General features: G+C 35.3%; 1 protein-coding gene across 3 annotated transcripts in view; it reads right to left on the bottom strand.

The window, feature by feature from the left end:
- Positions 1 to 8,738: 8,738 nt before the first annotated feature.
- The window catches only part of LOC128231234 (uncharacterized), a 36,085-nt gene continuing 24,772 nt past the window's right edge, over positions 8,739 to 20,051 (bottom strand). For all 3 annotated transcript variants that reach the window (XM_052943775.1, XM_052943772.1, XM_052943773.1), the window contains exons 3-4: positions 13,925 to 19,349; positions 8,739 to 13,661 (exon numbers count right to left, since the gene is read on the bottom strand). In XM_052943775.1, coding sequence (XP_052799735.1) covers positions 10,718 to 13,661; positions 13,925 to 19,349 — 8,369 coding nt within the window. In that variant the 3' untranslated portion in view covers positions 8,739 to 10,717. The remainder of the gene's footprint in view (positions 13,662 to 13,924; positions 19,350 to 20,051) is intronic.

Below are 20,051 nucleotides of genomic sequence, written 5' to 3'. Positions count from 1 at the left end.
AATCGCACTCATTTTGAATTATGGAACACTTCTCCGGCTATCTTGATTTAATTAAAGCGTGCGACTTTTTTCTAGTCCAAATAAGATAAATTCAGTGTATATTTACTGACTCTATGATAGGTGCTTATCCAGGAAAATGTGTATCTTTCGTTTCTGAAACTTTATATACTCCCGTCTTGTTTTGAAGAAGCATTGAAACTGTCACAAGACCCTTTACTGTTTTCACGGTTCCCAAGATCTGAATCAGCGATGGTTCGCTCATTTGTTTCTTCAGCTGTGTTTTCAGCACCAACCCCGTTCATTACTGTACCCTTGTATGATTTCCTTGTGCCCGGACACTGTTCGATTTTTGAAATATTTTCGTACGTTTATTGGCAAAACTAGGTTCTTTTTTAGTTTGGTTAGTAACTTGCTTTTGCTTCAGGGCTCAACGTCATTTGTTTTGCGGTTAAACAATTTGCCATCACTAAAAGGGTATGACGTTGAAACCATTTCCCATCTATCATTGATTTTTTAACCCACCGATGAAGGCCTAACGCCGAAACGTCTAAATATATCAGTTTTAAAAAACAACAACAACATGATTGTGACATTAATATTTATAATTGATGATAATGTGGATAAAGCGTAAACAAATAACATTTGTTTCCACTAACACGACCGACCTTATTTTTTCCCCGCCGTACCCTATACTTAGTTGCGTTTTAATCGATCTGTGGATTTTTAAAGCAATTTCCAATTATTTTCTTTTATTATTTCAATGAACATGTTAAAATCTGACTATTATATTTTTAAAATTTACAATAGTGATACACCATGGTATAGGTCCTCGGGTTTGGAACAGAATGCAGGTTCTCAAAAAAGAAGTAATGCTTACGTACTATTTTTTGGAGATGCTAGGGGTAATAAAATGGCCTTAGACAAATACATTGGCAGTTGGTAATACACCGAGACCCGTAATGTAACTTCACCTATATTTTTCATTAAGAAAAACATTCGAACCAAGTTTCATGAAGACAGAGACGTGTGGTCAAAAGGTCAGGCTAACTCGAAAACCGTCAAACACAATTGGATTAAATTCAAAATATTTTCATAATTACCTTTTGCAGCTAAACGAATTTCATACACATGTGAAACTAAATTTTCCTCAAGACTGCCTTGTCGTACTGATTGCAGCCAAACTGATTATTCGGAATAATATGGTGCAAGTAGTGAATTAACTTGAATTAAATGTTATTCAATTCCATATAATCTGTTGATTTCAACTTTCGACCAGGCTTCAAAAAATCTGTACACTCGTACACTATGTCAATTATATCTTTCTAAATGATATTGTATCCAACAAACATCTAGGTTTAAGTTATTATCGTTATAGAGAGAGTGTCGCAATATGGGGGACCGCCGAAGTGCCTCACCAAAACGTTGCTACCTCAACACTGATATAGCACTTACTCAATGACATGGTGTGGTGTTAACCCTGCCTTTGCCACAGACAGACAGACTGCCCAATTCATTGATGTTGTTTTAGTTTATTTTACTCGCACTCAGGCTATGCCCATTCGGCGAGTGCTCCGATAAGATTGTTAGGCGTATGAAGTTTTAGAGCATAGTGCACAGACAGAATGTAACCCTGGTTTATAAAGCTACCCTGGTTCTTCAACGTGCACCATTGTATAGCACTGACGGAGCGCCACTTGCCAAATTCACGGCAAAACGCCGCCTTTTATACTAACTACAAAGGCTTTGAACCGAATTTATCCATACATGTTCTGAGTTGTTTAGCACAGCAAAGCATTGAAAACCATCTGATTACTTTAAAATTGAGAATTTAATGTGCAATAATAATTAATTAAATAATATAAAACTTTTTAAATTTATCGTCATCATAAACATTCAACTTTATTCCTTATAAGGGTCCACATGATCAAATATTTAAACTGCTTTGTACTGATTTAAAGGTGTTTGCCATTATTGATAAACGTTATGGATCATTAACATACATTATTAAGCGTAGTCCATTCAATTCAATTAACAATATAAGTAAATAGGAAACAATGATTTTGATATTCGGCATTGATTTCTTTGTTTCAACATCTCCATAAATATAGGGTCGGTAGGTAGGGATAACTTTTTTTCTGTTTTTTTTTTGTATGAAAACCCGGACATCTGTACCAAACCGTCCTCTATATTGATTTTGTTGAAAGTTTTTAAACATAAACTGGTCAAATTTTAACATGTTTCCTCATAAATGACCATTTTGTTTAGGAAATTACGGAAAAAAATCCACACAGCGACAAAAAGGTGTAGGGTCGGGAGGAAAAAGTCGATCGGGTTGGTGTTAACACACATTTTTACGCCTTATCGGCGATTTAAATGACAATAGAATAACAAAGGGAAGTAACATAATCTTAAACCTAAGGTAACATATTGGAAATGTTTGAATATATACGTTTTTTCTTATATATTAGCGGGTATATATTTCTATAATAGAAATATGTATAACATTACCAGTTTTATATAATAAAAAAAATAATGTTCAATTTCAGGCGCAAATGTTTTATTATTTAATCGACTTTTTGTGGTTAAAATTATCCAACTTATAGGTATACCACGCTCATGAAAAATGTATCTTAAGGGTTACGAACCCTAATGGGCACTATCAACAAATTAATGGAAACTTATCTGATTCAAATATATATTATTAAAGCAACTTATTTCAAGCTTTAAAACACTTTTTACCATGTTTAACTTGAGATATTCATGTTTGAATATGGTACTCCCCAACCTCGGAAAATGCAGAAAATAAAGAGGATACCTATGTTACACAAAACCATGTCTATTTTTATAATTATTATGTTTTATAGTGTACTTTCATCACTCTAATGAAAATAAAAAATCTACAAGCTTAAATATGTTAATCTTTTTAATTTTTTTAGTACCAAAGGTGCTTCAAAGAGAGCTCCGACAATGCCTATTTTGTTCGCAAACTCATGTGCTATTTTTATCTACTTTTTAAAAGAAATCAGTTTCAGTTCAATGAAAATAGAATTGATATTAATTCTCTACAACATTTAAGAAAACTAATGACCAAATTACAGGAGATTTTACCACGGCTAACTCATTTTATAGCTTGCCCAACAAAATAGGTGTCAGTTTTCAAATTGTCCGAAATTAGTTGGAAAAAAGTTTAATTTGAATTATAATCAACATCTTGAATTTTAAATCCGTTGAGTAGAATCACCACTTAAAACAAAACTGCCCGTTGCATAATTATGTTCAACAATAATTCTCTCAGGTGTTGCGTTATTTATTGTATTTGCTTTTTTAGTCCAAAATTTTTCGTTTTCACTATGGGATATGTCTTATAAATGTTCAATAACGATATGTCCACGACGTGACGACGGCAAACTCGTTTTTTTGCGAACACACTAAAATGGTATATGTTGCCTTTTTCATAAAAAAACAAACTTTGTTACAAGTTTCCTTTAATTGCCTTGAATGTTCGACAACACGCAAAAAAATAAATGTAGATTCTTGCCATAATAGTAAAATCGAAATCAAAAGGGAACCAAACTACAGTTTAAAAGAGAAATAATTAACCCTATATGCAAATTAATTGATATGGGATTTGTTTATATTTTATTTGTATAAGCAAAAGTAAAGTATAGATCTAAACCACTTATCAAGAGTGTAATATCTTATTCGATTTATCCAGCAAACACATAACGTTAGTACAACGTTGTGTTAAGGTTGTGTCATGATAAGGTTATTGTATCACGAATGTTACAACGTTACAACGTTGATGCATACATTTATTTGTAACAAGATTCCAATAATAACCATTCATTTATGAGCAATGGAATAAATTATTGAAGGCAGGCATCTTATAATGATTTGCAAGTATTAAAATGAAATTTTAGTGATGAGGTTACTTTAACGTTGTATTAACGTTGTGTTACATACTTCGAGACCTTTTTAGCAGTTTCCTTAAACTTATAAAAGTGTCGTCATGGTCGTTCTGATTGAGGCAGTATAATGCGATACCTTGTTCGATTACCGCACGTTGCGCCAATTACTGTTATAGTTGTGCTACCAGAATGATCAAAATTTGTTCTACCGTCTTGCACATATCAACTCGACCAATTCAAAGTGCATATTTCAGACTATATATTGTTTTTCCATCAAACAAACAGAGACTTTCTTAGAAACGTTCTTATAAAAAAAACAACCTTGCGTAATGTAAGGCCAGTCTTTTTTTTCATTTGGTTTACGGAATATTTTTCAAAATAATTGAGTCGGGGGGGGGGGGGGGGGGGGAATAAAAGTCAAAATTTTCCCCAGTCGACCAAAAAATAAAATAAAAATAAAAGTAAGATAAGTAAGTTTTCTTTTTTACAACCGTTGTTTATTGTCTCTTTTGAACCTTGATACTACTTTTGAACTAAAATGACACTATTCTGAAAATAAGTTGATTAAAGTAATTTTATGCTCTATTTAAATACTTAAATATGTAAAATAAATGTGTCTACATTTTATATTTTTCATTAATGAAAAGAATGTGTTGTACAAGTCTGTTGTTTTCATATCATACGTTCTGTTTTACACTATAACGATATTAAATGTCACAGTTTGCGCGTTCTATGTTTTAAATGTTTACTGTATCTATTCTAATTGTTTCTTACTATAACATTCTATTTTAAACTCACCACACACAAAACAATAATAACGGTATTTCTTTACAATTGTTCTGGTGTCACATATTAAAGTGACACTCTTCTTCAAAATCTGTACAAACACATTTATAACAAACATCAAATACGACTCATAAACCTTAAACTACTTATTAAATAATGCATTCATGGAAAATATTAATTACTGATAACAAAATTGTAACTGTGTATTTAATAACAGAAAACGCAAAAATATTAAATGATTGGTGAATGGTAAAATATTTACTGGGGTCTACTATAGTCTCATAAGGTAAAAAATAGCGTGTTTTATGCTCATTTTTATCAAATTAAACTCGGTATTCTTCATAAGAACCCTTGTTTTCGAATTGTATTCATCGTTTTTGGAAAATTAAAACAATATCATTAATTGGGGTAAATCTTATTTGGGAATAAGGGTGCATCTTTAAAATACACTGAAAAGTTCCTGAAGAGCTTCAAGCAAAACTACTACAACAAGAACCAAACAAATTTATTACACATAGATGATCATCATATTACAGCTTTCCATACACCAGTAAATGATGTCTCTATTAGAACCAGAAAATATTACAGTTTTCAAAACATGACATTAAAACTAGAACACATTAAGGCATTTAAAATATGACTAGATAATGTCTTTTCAAGAACTAGAAAACAGATTCCAAACATTACAACAAAATGTCTCTATAAGAAATAAAAGACACTTTTAACGATATCACTGCTATGACTAAAATTAATTGTTACACCTATAAACACATCAGTTTTCATTGTCTCTATTTAGACTTCAAAACATCTCTTTGTGGTGATATGAACTGTCATTTTTGCACTCTTTTATTGTTTTCTTAGCACCTCTGGTCTTGTTTTTTTTTGTTTCCATGCATGTTGCGCATATCGGACAAACCATGCCTAAGCGTTCCTTTAAATCTCGCACTTCATCAGTGTCAAGAAGATCACCGTCCCAACAATATACGCAGATATCGTAAAAAAATCCTTGTTTGACCTGTAAAAAGCAGACATTTTCATTTGTAACATTTATTAATTGGGTTCGTTATACAGGCTAGAACAAAGCACTTATAGAATAAACTAAGTTGTCAGTCATATTGAATTTCCAGGCTGCCACTAAAAAATGAGATGCCAACATTCATTTTTTATAATTCATGGGAATAAACTGAGTACTGAGTGAGGCTTGTATTCAGGTAGATGATTTTCAGGATAGGAAAGTTGAATGTCCAACCTGCATAATATGTTGCCTCTACTAAACTACTGCATGACAAGCCTTTCTTGACAATGATTTGGTACCTGTAAGTCCTTGCGGATCCCCGCATGTGTAAAGAAGCTCCTCTTCAACTCTGGTGACCGACTGGCCTCAGATGACGTCAATTTTGCTGGGCTGTACACAATCCTGTTTACAACACTCCCGGCACATAATGCACGTCATGACCTAGGCTGAAACGTCATTTAAAGATAAACATAAAATATAAATGAAAAATAAAACTGGAATCTATATTGTCCTTTATAAATAGTTGCACAAAAAGTTTCTGTAGAATATCTTAGAAATAAAGTTTTAGCAAAGCTATTCGTACAGTATTTGGACATATTTAAAAAATTAACTGTAAGTGCCGGATTACTGTCCATAATCATTTCAGTTATGTATAACTTCTGGCAATGAGTACCTAATTAAAATATATGTTTTTAAGGACTAAGAATAAAGTTTCTGCAGAATGCTGATGCTCAATTGTTTTTTTAAGTTGAACTCTATAAACATACATCCACATAAAGCCATGTCAAGACCACTTTAAATATTATTATACCTCAAGCTTGAGCAAATTATGGTCATACTTGCAACAAGGATGTGCTCGATCGTCTTGTCCCTATCAGATGAGACAAATCTTTCAAAGCTCCAAACGATTTCGTCTTAACTGTCAGCTTCTCGGCAAGGACTTTCTTTATTTTAACGTGTTTTTGTAGCTGAGCATTAATTTCTTCCACAACTTCATCAACTGATTAAGTTGATTTTTCTTTGCGTATCAATGATTTTAAAGTGTTTCCGTCAATTGGAATCAATTTCAAATATTTAATTTCACATGTATTGTTTTTTACATATAAAACCGACATCTTGTTTGGAAGGCCTAGGACGACGTAATTACAATGATTCTGATTGGCTTACATCATTTACAACCGCAGTGAACATCCATTTAAAATAGCCGCTATAGAATTCACGCGGAAAAGTATAAAATTTTACAAATCGTCTCCGAATCGTCATCAGTCCTTTTTTTGAACTCATGGAAAAATGACAGTCGGCGGCCAGAAAAAAATGATAAAGCTTACACTTTTATTTTTATTTGGTTTTGGCAAAAATAGTGTCGGCGCCCCCGTAAACCACATCATAATAAAATGCTGGCCTAATACCGGACAGTTGCCTTATTCAAGACCCTTAAAGGCTTCTTTTAGAATAACTCAAACATTATTATTATAACGTCCGTTGCTACAAAATAATTTATTTTTGCTTTTATTGTCTAGTTATGACGTTATTAAAATATTAAAGTTATTTACTTTTCAATTAAAATCTTTACGGTATTTTTATCTTATTACACCCAATTAATCCATATTTTATGATCAATGATAAATTTAGTGTAAGACATTATGTTATTGGAGTAAGATAAAAAAAATTCAGATGTCAAAACGTCACTAATTTGAAATCCAGAGCTAGCGGTCAGGTTTTACAAGACCGGAATAGAAAGAAGATAATTGTTTGTTTCAGCGTAAGATCACAATATATGTCAATGAGTAAGCACCAATCGTTAAACTGCCTTGTTGTTCGAGGTGAAGTAGACAAGAAATAAAATAAAATAAAATAAAACGCTATAAAATAACATTTGTTTGCAGTTTTTAACAGAATTGACGTCGTTGAAATTATGCCCTAGCCCTTTGAGCGCTTATTATTAATTTTGACGCGAGGAACGGGTGTAGGTTTCAAAACAGTGAAACATCAATTTTATTCCACTAATAAATTTATATAAATCAACGAAAGCATATAATATTTTCTAAAAAACAACAGGGTTTTTGTTTTGTATATGACTAAACTTTAATTAAGAAATATGATATCACTGCCTTGAAATTATCTTATACATAATGTAAATTCAGACCAAAATGAATCACAAATGACCAATAGAAACAGATCTCTGTATTTCAGTATTAAACAAATAACCGTTTTGTCATCTAAGGGCTACATTGTTGCCCGATGAACTTTATCGATGACAAGGTATACTCGACATTTTACAATAAGCATCCCAAGTTGAAGTGTTGATGCTCATAAAATGCATTTTTAACTGTCGCTTTGTTTTTTTTTAAATTACAGTTTGTTAGACTTGTTTTAATGGGTGTTTGAGTGTTTTCAAAATATGTCATTTTTTTGTGTAAAGCACATGAATTCAATTGGCTTAGAAGTTTAAATAAACAAAAATCTTCTCAACCGCCGCTAAAACTGTATTCCTTTCTCAAGCCAAACCCGAATGTATCAACCATTACTACACTGTTGGTAAGTGCAGAAGGTATGACAGCAATGACATATTATATTCTACATAATATTTGTTTTAAGAAGTGAACGCAGTTGTTTGAGACGACAGCGTCAAGATGACTGTCCCAGGACTTTTATTTGTAGACAAGTTACAAGCAAACTTTTCACGCAACGGTAAATTGATTTATCATTTAACTTGTATATCATTATGACGTTTTCAATGTGAAACCAGAAATAATAATGGCGCAGTTCAGCAATTATATCAGCTCGTTGTAATATACTACACATTGCACATTTTTACCGAATTCTTTGCAAGAATATTTTCTAAGTATATTGAATGGTTTCAAGTACATTGGCTACGGCCAGTGTTTAAAACGACGACGAAACCAATGTTTAAAAAGGAACCAAGGATAAGACTATACGATGACTTTTTCAAAAACATTCACAATAAGAGAAAATAATAAAGCGGAAATTTACTATTTTACAAAATATAGAAAAAACAAAAACTTGACATCTGATAATTTTTATTGTCTGTATGTACATGTTTACAGTCAAATGTCTTTAACAACTTTTGGTAACCACCTTACCACTCTCATACAGAAATATACGAATATTCAACAAAGTTCAATATGAAAAACTACAGACAGCGTTGAACTAAAGCACTGGAGAATTATAAAATCACTCATGTAACCGAAGTAGTGCGAAAAAATGACATGAAAAAAGACATCTCGTACAGATAATTCCCGATGTGACTTTTTATTATATCTATACAATTAACTAAAATGTAAATACTTAACTATCTTCCAAGAAACAAAAAGGACATTCATATATTAGAGCGACTTTATTGATTCGATAATGCTGTGTTTGAAATTGTTTTTACCTCTTAATACCTATCAGATTAAACACTTTTCTAAAATAATAATAATTTATTGAACAAAAAAAATAACAAATCAGCAATGCCCATAAATCAAAATATTTCATTAACACACTGACGTAAATTAATTATCTACAAAAAAGTATTTGTTCCGCAAAACTATTTTTTTTATCTATAATGTAATTGCAAAAGTATGCGACTATAGCGATTAAAATGTGTAAAACTAAACAAACAAAAACATATGTTTGCTTGTGACACAAACATAAGCCGAGCACGCCACTCCGTCTATACAAACTCCGACATAACTTCCATATAAGAAAAGGTGTAGATACTACGACGGTTCTTCGAGGAATAAGTACGGAAGTTTGACGCATTAAACAATATAAATATACACAGTTACGTTTTCTTACAAAATGGTCCCTGTTTAATGATTATCAACAATGCTTTTTTCATGAAATCATCGCTATATAAAAGATACTAATATCAACAAACGTTGACACGCTAAACTAAATACAAATGATCATTTTTCTAGATTTGAAAATAATATTAAATGGCAATGAAATGTGACGAAATTATTATCTACGTTTTCAATGTATTTAACACTATCCATCATATGGAAAATACACATGTATACAACAGCACATGTTGTACTTAAATATCGTTATAAATGATTATTATATACAAAATCAAATAAGATTCATTCAACAATAATCAACATTTTATAATATATGTCGTTTTCGCTGTACACACTACTGACGTCCCCCGTGCAAGTCGTTGAAATTTTTAATATTGACAGAACATGTATTTAATTTAAATACATAAGTCTTTCATTTTAAATATACAGTACGGAATGCTTAAAATGATGTACATTAATTTCAGGTAATACATTAAGAAACAAACAAAGTTTACTTATAACACATTCATGGAAATCTAACCAAAAAGGCTAAATACGAGATGACCGAATTGCATAAGTATGGATCACATTCTAAGGAAATGTATGTCTAATTTCACAAGTCTGTCCATAAAGTTATGCTATGGTAATGTTACAAAGAACATTGATTAACTTAAAAAAATGTATCAATGACGGACATATATATATATATAACTTCTAAATAATGAAAACGATGCAATAAATAAAATATGAAAATGACCTGACGTTTCTTTGTACATTTCCTACAACTTAGATAAACCTAAATCTAACAAAGTCGAAACATAAAAAAACAACAATAAAAAATACAAATTCATGAATATTTACACAACACAAAATTCAACACAAAGAAAATAAAGCACAAACAGCAGCTATTCTATAGAATGCCTGCTGACGTTAGTCCTATTACATGTTATGATGTTACAGGTCAAAACAGGTGTATAATACACTTCTATATGCAAGTGTGCACTGTCCATAAGCTGAAAAACTGGAATTAACCGTCACTAAATATTTGGATATAATATCTAAATTCTGTATCTATCTGTATGTACGTTGTTGTCAGTAAATTCCAATCTACACCAATCTTGTCAAAATGGAGACCAACGCGCTTCAATCAATGCAGTCTTAAGAATGTGCCAACAACACTGTGTGGCTTAATTATATATTATTCTTTGAACGGCCTCAATAACTCATTTGCTCGATTGAGTCACAAGAGGAGCCTTTATCGTTGGAAGGTTTTGAGTGTCCAGAGGTAGAAACATGATTGAAGATCCTGGATGATTGGCTTCAATATGCTGCTGGACTTGTGCAAACTGAAGAGGAACAACTCTTGGGCAATACGGACATCTAAACATCTGCTGATTAATGTTAACTAGCTGTGGCATCGTGGCTGCCAATGAATTTGTCACCATTGCTTGTGCCTGGCTTTGGTTCACGACGCTAACAGCCGTTGGAGCTCCCATCAAACTAGCTGAGGCTGAAAAGGTTGGTGGAGCCATATGTACAAATCTCGGAGCACCTTGAGAGCCTGGTGGAATACTGATGACCATGTTTCCGACCACAGCCCCCATTGGCATGTTGATTATCTGTGGAACTTGCGAGGTAGTTATCAGCTGAGGGGCTTGTTGTCGGTAGGCTAGAGTGTTAGGAGTGTTTTGTCGCACCTGTTGCGGAAGTATCTGAACTGGCTGAAGAAAGTGCTGGCTGTTGGGCACAGATACTTGCAGTGGTCTCTGATGTTGTGGTATTAGAGCCTCAGGTTTTATATTGAAAACTTCAAACATGTCTACATTTTCTTGCGGCACTCCTGAAGTTGATGGCTTAGGAGACGGTGTTTGTATCGGCGATGGGCTTGGGGAAGTTTTTGATAGGTCCAATGCTCCTGGTGGTGCAGCAGGCGTTTCATCCAATGTTGGAGTGGAAAAGTTAGATGCTTGCTGAACTGTACTCATAGTTGGTCGAGGGATTTGTGGAACATTCAGTACAGGTCTATGCTGATTCATTTGGGATGCGTCTAAATCTGAGGTATCAAAAAGTTTCGAGTTGATTGGCTTTGGTATGCTATTCAGCATAGTTGTTGTATTAAATGCGTCAATATTGCCCTTGCTTTTTGACTGCGTTGTGGACATTTTTGAAATCAAAGCAGAAGTAGCATCTCCCAGTTTCTCAAGTTGATCATAGCGAATCAAAGGTGGAGGAGCCCTCATCAAAGGAGGAGGAGCACCAGATGTCGGCTTTGACAGCTGTGAGGGGTGGGATGGTGCAGTTACTGATGCAGCAGATTTAGGAGACAGAAGCTCTTTTTCTTTTTGTGCTTTCAGCTGATTGATCGACTCCAACAGGTTTTTCTTCTTCCTTGGCTGTTGTTGTGCTGATGGTTTAGTGACTGGTGCTGTTGTTGCTGTAGAAGTGTTACTGCTGACTGCTGGCACGCTGTGTTGGTTGGATGATACCGTCACACTTCCAGTGGACAGATAAATACTCTGAGAAGACAAACTATGTGTTGATATCCCAGTGACTGTTGGATTAACAAAAGCACTGCTTGAAAGTGCACCAACAATAGAAGGATTCGTATTTGAGACCGCAGTGGTTCCAGGTATTCCCATACTAGCAATACTTGTGTGAATCTTCAATGGCTGGCTTGTTGGAGCAGTTGAAGCCTGTTGTTGCAATGCCTGTCCAAACATGACCTGTTGTTGCTGAGAGGTCAGCTGACCCAATTGCAAAAGCTGACCCTGATGTTGAATAAACCTTGGTGGCATCTGGTTGAGAACGTTGACAAAATGATTTTGAAACGAAACTGGTGCCTGCGAAACCTGTGCGCGCATTATGGCATTTTTAAGATGTTGCTGAGCTGTTAAAGGAATGGGTTGTCTGATGGCATATTGGGGTGGCTGGACTGGCGGGGGCGGCTGGGATGACAGTGGCGGCTGAGCTGGCAGATTTGGCTTCAGGGTAGTCGTTGCAGCATTTGTCTGCTGGTGTTGTTGCTGTTGGTTCTGTCCCTGCTTTGATCTATCGCGCTTTGGTTTTTCTCTGATTAAGCAGGGTACTCTTGAGAACCTTGTTCCATCAATGGCAATAGAAATGTTGACATCGGCTGTGCTCTGTCTGTGAACATGAAGAATGTGGACACAAACACCCTGCTCTGTCTTTGATTTGAATTCTTTACAAAAAGGACATACAAACACAAACACTTCTGAATGTTCCTGCTCTAAATGGTCATATATTGTCTCCAGAGATGGCATGTGAATTTTGCAAATTAAACACAAGTAAATATCCTTCTCAAGCAAGTTTTTGTCTCCTAGTTTAAAGTGCTCAGGTAGCCTCACAGTAACTGTATTCAAATTCCTCTTTGCCGGCTCCGACAAAGCTACTGGTGGGTTAGGATTATCAGTTGGGTGGTTTACTCGGATGTGGTCAATGATTTTACCTTCTGTTTCAGCTTCAAGTTTCTTGCAATAAGGACACTCAAACAGTCTTGAAATTTCCTTATGTGCTGTCCGGAGGTGGCCAACCATTGCAGGTAACGAAGGTGCATGGACATTGCACTTTTCACATTTGAATGTATTTGAAACTTTGGCTCCAACCGGGAAAGGCTTTCCAGATGCACTTGTCTTCGGAGTTACTCCAGATGGTTGCTGAAAAGATGGTTGCTGGTTTGATGTAGTACTTAGGTGCATGACAGGAGTTGCTCTCTGTTGATGCTGCTGCAGTTGAAGTTGCTGCTGTTGTGAAACGGCAAACATTGCAACAGCTTGTTGCTGCAGCTGAGCAGCATTTTGTTGCGGCAATGGCAACCGTGGTTGAAGTAATTGCTTGTATAGTTCAGCATTGGGGTTAACGCTAGCCATGCCCTGGGTTGTCAAAGACACTGGGAAATTTGGAACTCTGAGCTCGACAGATGCAACTGGTATGTTAGTAGCCACGCGATGAGTTGCCGAGTATGGGGGTGGGGGCTTGCTGAATGAAACAGCATCTGGTTGAGTAACAGCTGGTGCAGGCTCTGTATCCATCATGAGGTCTTCTTGGTCCTTCAAGCTGACTACATCAACGATCTTGAAGTTGAGGCCTCCGGATTCATCATCATCTTCGGCGGTTTCTGTTGTTGCAACTGTGTCTGCATTTTCGTGGCTGAAAACAGAATTAAAATGAACTGAAATACAGCTGTACATATTGCTTATTGATAAGACTAATAACAAATATGTGCTCATTCACATTTCTTCGACTTTCAAACTAGAATAATTTTGAAATTTTGATGTTTGTCTTAATATTTATATAAAAACTACAGAAATGTCCAGTAGTAAGTCTATAATATACTAAATACAATTATGGTAATTTGGAGTTCAGATTAGATAAATGACCAAAACATATTTTTATGCTGAATGTAAAAATACCTTTCATTTTGTACTGGTAGCTGAACAGAGGGATTTTCATGCTCTGGGTTCTCAGAGGTGTCCATGCGCTCTTGCGTGGTGTCGTCAGCTAGAGGTTTATACATGAACTCCACGCTTGGATGAATATCGTTGTAATGTTTCTGGATCTCTTCCTCACAGGTGTAGGAAACATTGTTGCATTCAGAGCAAACATACCTAACTTCTTCTTTCGTAGATTCATCTGAACTTTGTTCTGGTACATTGCTTACAGTTGTGAGAGATTCAGTGGAAGAGACAGCTGGAAATGTGTCCACTTCTGGATGATCTGGGGACTGGTTTTCAACGCTTTTTTGGGCTGGACTCTTAATATGGTACGATCTTCCATTTTTGGATCTATCAGCGGATGAGTCGTAAACAAATGGTATGCTTTGCTTTTCATCTTTGTCTTTTCGCTGAATAAACTGCAAGAAATTGGCTTCGTACGCATCAGTTGGTTTAGGAGATTGTTTGTTTGGTGATTCCACTTCGTTTTCTTCCTTTTTATTCGGTGACTGTTTACCTGGTGATCTTTTATTAACACCACGATCTTGCTTACTTGGTGAATCCTTTGTTTCATCATTCACATTAGACTTCTCTTCAGGAGATTTAGTCCGTTTCTTGTGATGGTGATGGTGCTTTTCTGAGTCAGATGATTCCGACTTGTTTCCAGACTTGGATTTCTTTTTCTTCTCATTTTTTTCCTTAAACGGTTTAACAGTGGATTCTGTCTCAACAGGTGAATCAGGTGATGGCTGGACCATGTACTTCTTTCTTCTTGAGGACAGATCTTTCACTTTAATCTTCAAAGGTGGAACAGTTTTTCTGGCTGTCTGTTGTGTTTGCAAACCCCAATTTAATTGCTCTGAAAAATCCATTGGTGATTTGGGAGGATATTCTTTTATCATTGATTCAACAACGCTAGGCTTAAGTTCTAAAGTATTTTCAACCTTTTTCTCAGTCTCAGGTTCGTCTGTAATGTGTTTACCTACTTCAATATCTAACTGCTGTTCAACAATTTCCTTGATTTCAGACTTTTCTTTAGCAATATCAATCACCTTTTCAGACATTTTTTCTGTAATTAAAGGTAAGTCTTCTTCAGTGTTTAAGGGTAAATCTTTGGCTGTTTTTATATCCTGTTTAACTTCAATACTGTCATCTTCCTTTTGATTAGCATCAACAGTTTCATAAATTTCATTTTCAGTTTTACTTGAACAGTCTGCAACTTGTTTCAATTCTTGTTCAATCAATCCATTCTCATCATGAACCTGTTCCACTTTGCTTTCAACTTTTCCAACATCTAGAGTTATGTCTTTAGTTTCATTATCATCTTCTGCTGTACATTTTGCATCAATACCATCAATTTTATGACTTGCATTATCTTTATTACTTTCATTGTCATCAACCAATCTTAATTCTTCAATGTGTTTACCCTCCTCTGACTTTTCAACAACTTCACTTTCAGTATTACTACATGATTGTTCATATACTTGGTTTTCAGCATTACAGACTGGTTTTTCAAAAACTTCATTTTCAAAAGTACTAGCTGGTTCATCATTTTGTGAATCATCATCAACAGATTCCTCGAAGGCACTTGTTTCTGCTTCTGAGCTTTCAACATCTGCTGATATGTTTAGCTTCTTAATAAAGTCAATTAACACAACAGAACATTTTTTGCATTTCTTTAATTGGTCCCCAACTGTCTCTTTTGTGCTAGTTGCTTGTGTCTCTGTATCAGAATCGTTGTCCATGATAACTGTTTCTGCATCACTATTTACAACATCACTAGCTACATATTCCATAGATTCTTGCTGCAAGGCTTTCTGCTTTGATTTCAGCTTCGCTTCTTTCCTAGACGCTTTCTCTTGTTCTTGTTTCATGTATTCATTTTCTTCTAGACTTTGTTTCATAGCAATGTTATCTAACGGAGATCTTGAAATCTTTTGTCGCAACTCAAATTTCCTAGTAACTTGACCATCAGGTGATTGTTTTGTGCTAGGAATTTTACCTTCCAGTTTTTCAGCTTTTCGTGAGTTACCGCCTTTCCTTGCTGTTCGAGACATTTTCACTGCCTTTGCCTCTGATACATTTGTTTGACTTTCGGGTAAAGTGGTGGTCAAAATCTTTTTCTTTCTACCTACTTTCTTTTTAACAACAGTTTCTGTTTGTTTCTGAGCAATTGGCAGTGGCATAGGTTTCCTTTTTTTAAATAATCTTCTCTTCTTCAATCCCCCTTTTACTGGCCCTACTACTGTCGCTTCGAAAGGTGTTTGTGTGGACATTCCTGACATTTCTTTACTACTGTCTGTTTGAATACTGTCTGATCTATTGATCTCATTGCTACTGTGTGAAGTATACATTTCTATAGAGGCACTTTTGGAATCTGTCATTTTGTTTGAGTCAAGACGGCTCTTAATAGAAACATTCTTTGGATCAAATGGTTTTGTTTCTGGTACACCGTATGTGTTGTCTGACTGATTTACAGGTTGTGACAATGTATTTTTCACTGGGGTGAGTTCTGGATTTAAATTGAAGTATATTTTCGTCAACTGGGGGCTCAAATTCATCAGAGATTGTTCCCTGCTTTTGACCACACTCGTTACAATACATTTCAAAACATCCTTCACTATTTCATGATCATCTGACTCAGTACAGTTATTTGTAATTGTTCTAGCCATTAAGTCAGTCTCCCTTTGTGGTGATTTCTTCATAACGTCTTCCACATTTATGACTCGATTGACTTCATCAGCCTTTGTACTAGTTGCTGACCATGAAGGGTTCAAATCAACATCATCAAACTGTTCAAAGAGGCTCTTTCTATGTACATCCCCTTTTGAGGAATCAGTGTCATTCTTGTTTATTAAGTGCTTCAAATGTTTACGCTTTGGACTTGCTTTCTGTTCTGTTTTTGCGGATTCCTTGTGTAGTTTCTTTCCTACAGGTGACAGTGGTTTTCTCTTCCTACGTTTTTTTCTAAATGTTAAAAATGGCGATTCTCTGCGTAACCTAAATTTGCGTTCTTTAAAACTTTCACCTGGAGGGTATGCTTTTGAATTTATGTCCTTGGTCTTTGGTAAAACCTTTTTCTTGATGTTTTGTTTCTTAACATTCAAGTTACTCTCATTATCCTGAAATAAGTTGTCCATTGCAATACCTGAATCAACTAATTTCTTCACTTTTCTAAGCCTCTTCTCATCCAATAAATCAAATTCCCCACTCAAAGTGCGCTTTCTTTTCTTGCCAGGGATGATCTCAAATCTTTGCCTTGTCCTTATAGCGCTATCATCACTTTCCATGTTTTCTTCCCCCAAAACAAGAATGTGTTTTTCAAGCTGCCTTTTTGTCGAACTGACAGAAATAGAACTGAGTTCTGAACAAATGGATTCTGTATCACTATGCTTTATCAAATCTTTACTTTCAACAGAGATATGTCTTTTTCTACCTGGCTTTCTAACTTCAATATCCATAATGTTTTTCTCTTCAGTTGTGTCACACTTTGCTGTTTCACTAGTATCTAAAGAACCAGAACTTACCACTTTTATCTTTTCATCAACAATTTCTGAATTGAGATCAGTTTCTAACTTAAAATCAGGCTTGACTTCATCTTTTCCACCAAACTCATTTATACTCACAGCAATTATACTTTCAGCAGTTCCAGAGTCAGGAATTGATTGCATTACAATAGAGCTTACTTTTGTCAGACTGACGTCAGTTGTGTTCTCTTGCATTCCAGAACTTTCAATAGACACTATTTGTTCATCTTGCTTTGCTTTCTCCAACAACTTTTTGTTCAGAAGTTTGTGCTGTAATTTTCTCCTCAAATCATTTGGTGGCAATACTGTCATTGTTTTTGCATCAACATTTTGCACATTTGCAGCAAGCATTTCACTTCTTCGTTTTGTCTCAATAGCTTTCATTTTTTTCCGTTTTGCAATTGACTGTATTCCACTAGATTTTAAAAAGGGAAACTTTAAGGATGGAGGGTCATCAATCGGTAAATCATGCCTAGCTTTGTACACTACTGATTCAATAGATTCATCAAGATTGTCGTGTATAACAGCTTCAGGGTCTTCTTTTGCATCTTCCTTCTGTTTCTCCTGTTTATGATCAATTACCAAATCATTTTCAGAAATAATGTCCTTTCCTGAACTAAGTGCACTTTCATCAAAACTTTTATCTTTCACAACATTTTTTTCCTTTTCATCAGAGTCAATAGAACTTTCATCTGTACTTTCAGCAGAGTCAGTACTTTGAGTAACTTCATTCCTACATGCTTTCCCATTGTCAATATCAATATTCACTTTGGATATTTTAATTTCATCCATTGACTTTCTTTTATTCATTTCCCGAAACACACTCATTTCTGGTTCAGTGGATTTTGGTTTAGTGTCAGTTGCTGCTATTGGTGATTTAGGTTTATTTTTTGACCCTGGAGGTCTTCCAGGACTTTTTTTAGCAAGAGATAAAGATCTTCTCTGAAGAGTTTTTGATGGTCTACCAGGTGATTTTCTTCTTGAGAATTGATTGGTATTAAGAACTATTTTAGGTTTATTCTTTGAACCTGGCGGCCTGCCTGCTTTTCTTTTCATACCTATACCAGATGCATCATTTCCTGATCTCTGTGATTGCTCGGTGTCTACTTCCATGTCCTCAGTTTCTTGGTATTCCATAAACGCAACTGCAGGTCGCATTCTTGATAATGAGTTCAGTCCCTTTTTCCTCATAAAACCTTTGTGAGTTCGGTGTTTAAGTCCATATTTACCAACATCAAGTTTTTTTGAAGTATCAAGTATTTTTTTCTTTCCCAGTATTCCTCTTTTATAATTCTTTGGTGGACGACCAATCCTTTTCTTGGGAAGAACAAGACAACTTCCATCCATTTCATTTGCATCAATAATTTCCACATCAACAGGTGGTTCTGCAATCAGTGTAGGAGGAGTTTCTTTTGGTCTTCCTACTCGCCTTTTAATGACCAAATTACATGGTGTCAATGGGTGAGGGCTTTTAAATGTTTCATCCTCACAGTTCAAAGGTTTTGAAGCCAAATCTAATGATTTTGGTCGCCTACCTCTTTTTCCTTTTGGTTTTTTAACAACATCCGTGTCACCATTCACTAGTCCTGCTATTTTACTGAAATCAGTTTTGTCACCTTTAAGCTCTTTATCTTTTCCTTTACTTTCCAATGAAGAATCACGGGAGCTAGAAGTTTCTGAACTGTCTCTACTAGGAGTTCGTCTGTTTCCCTGAGATTTAGCACTATCGGAGAGTCGTGGCCTGCCCGGTCTACGCTCGCCAGAGTTCTCCCTAGAAGCTGCAGGGGAAGACTTAGCAGATCCTGATCCACTCTTCTTTCCGGTTGCATCCTCAACAACTTTCATTGTTGAGGTCATTTTCCACTTTGTTGGAGCCCCTGAAAATATAAATATAGCCTTCATTTAAATGGGCTTGCATGATGAATGCTTGAACAAGTGTGATGTCTTGTATTTACAGATAAGTAAGCCCCCAGAGAACAAACTTTAGCTGACAGTTCCAAACAGATAACAATGTTTAATGCATCTTAATGTTATCTTGTCATTGTTGAACCCAGTGTCTCTAAAACAGGGTTATTGAACCATGTGTCTCTAAAACAGGGTTATTGAACCCAGTGTCTCTAAAACAGGGTTATTGAACCCAGTGTCTCTAAAACAGGGTTATTGAACCCAGTGTCTCTAAAACAGGGTTATTGAACCCAGTGTCTCTAAAACAGGGTTATTGAACCCAGTGTCTCTAAAACAGGGTTATTGAACCGTGTGTCTCTAAAACAGGGTTATTGAACCCAGTGTCTCTAAAACTGGGTTATTGAACCCAGTGTCTCTAAAACAGGGTTATTGAACCCTGTGTCTCTAAAACAGGGTTATTGAACCGTGTGTCTCTAAGACAGGGTTATTGAACCGTGTGTCTCTAAAACAGGGTTATTGAACCCAGTGTCTCTAAGACAGGGTTATTGAACAGAGTGTCTCTAAAACAGGGTTATTGAACCCAGTGTCTCTAAAACAGGGTTATTGAACAGAGTGTCTCTAAAACAGGGTTATTGAACCCAGTGTCTCTAAAACAGGGTTATTGAACCCAGTGT

This window comes from Mya arenaria, chromosome 4 (genome assembly GCF_026914265.1).
Source record: "Mya arenaria isolate MELC-2E11 chromosome 4, ASM2691426v1".
In the NCBI taxonomy this organism is placed as follows: domain Eukaryota; kingdom Metazoa; phylum Mollusca; class Bivalvia; order Myida; family Myidae; genus Mya; species Mya arenaria.
The sequence above is the reverse complement of the archived record's forward strand: the minus strand, read 5'-3'. Positions and strand labels throughout refer to the sequence as shown.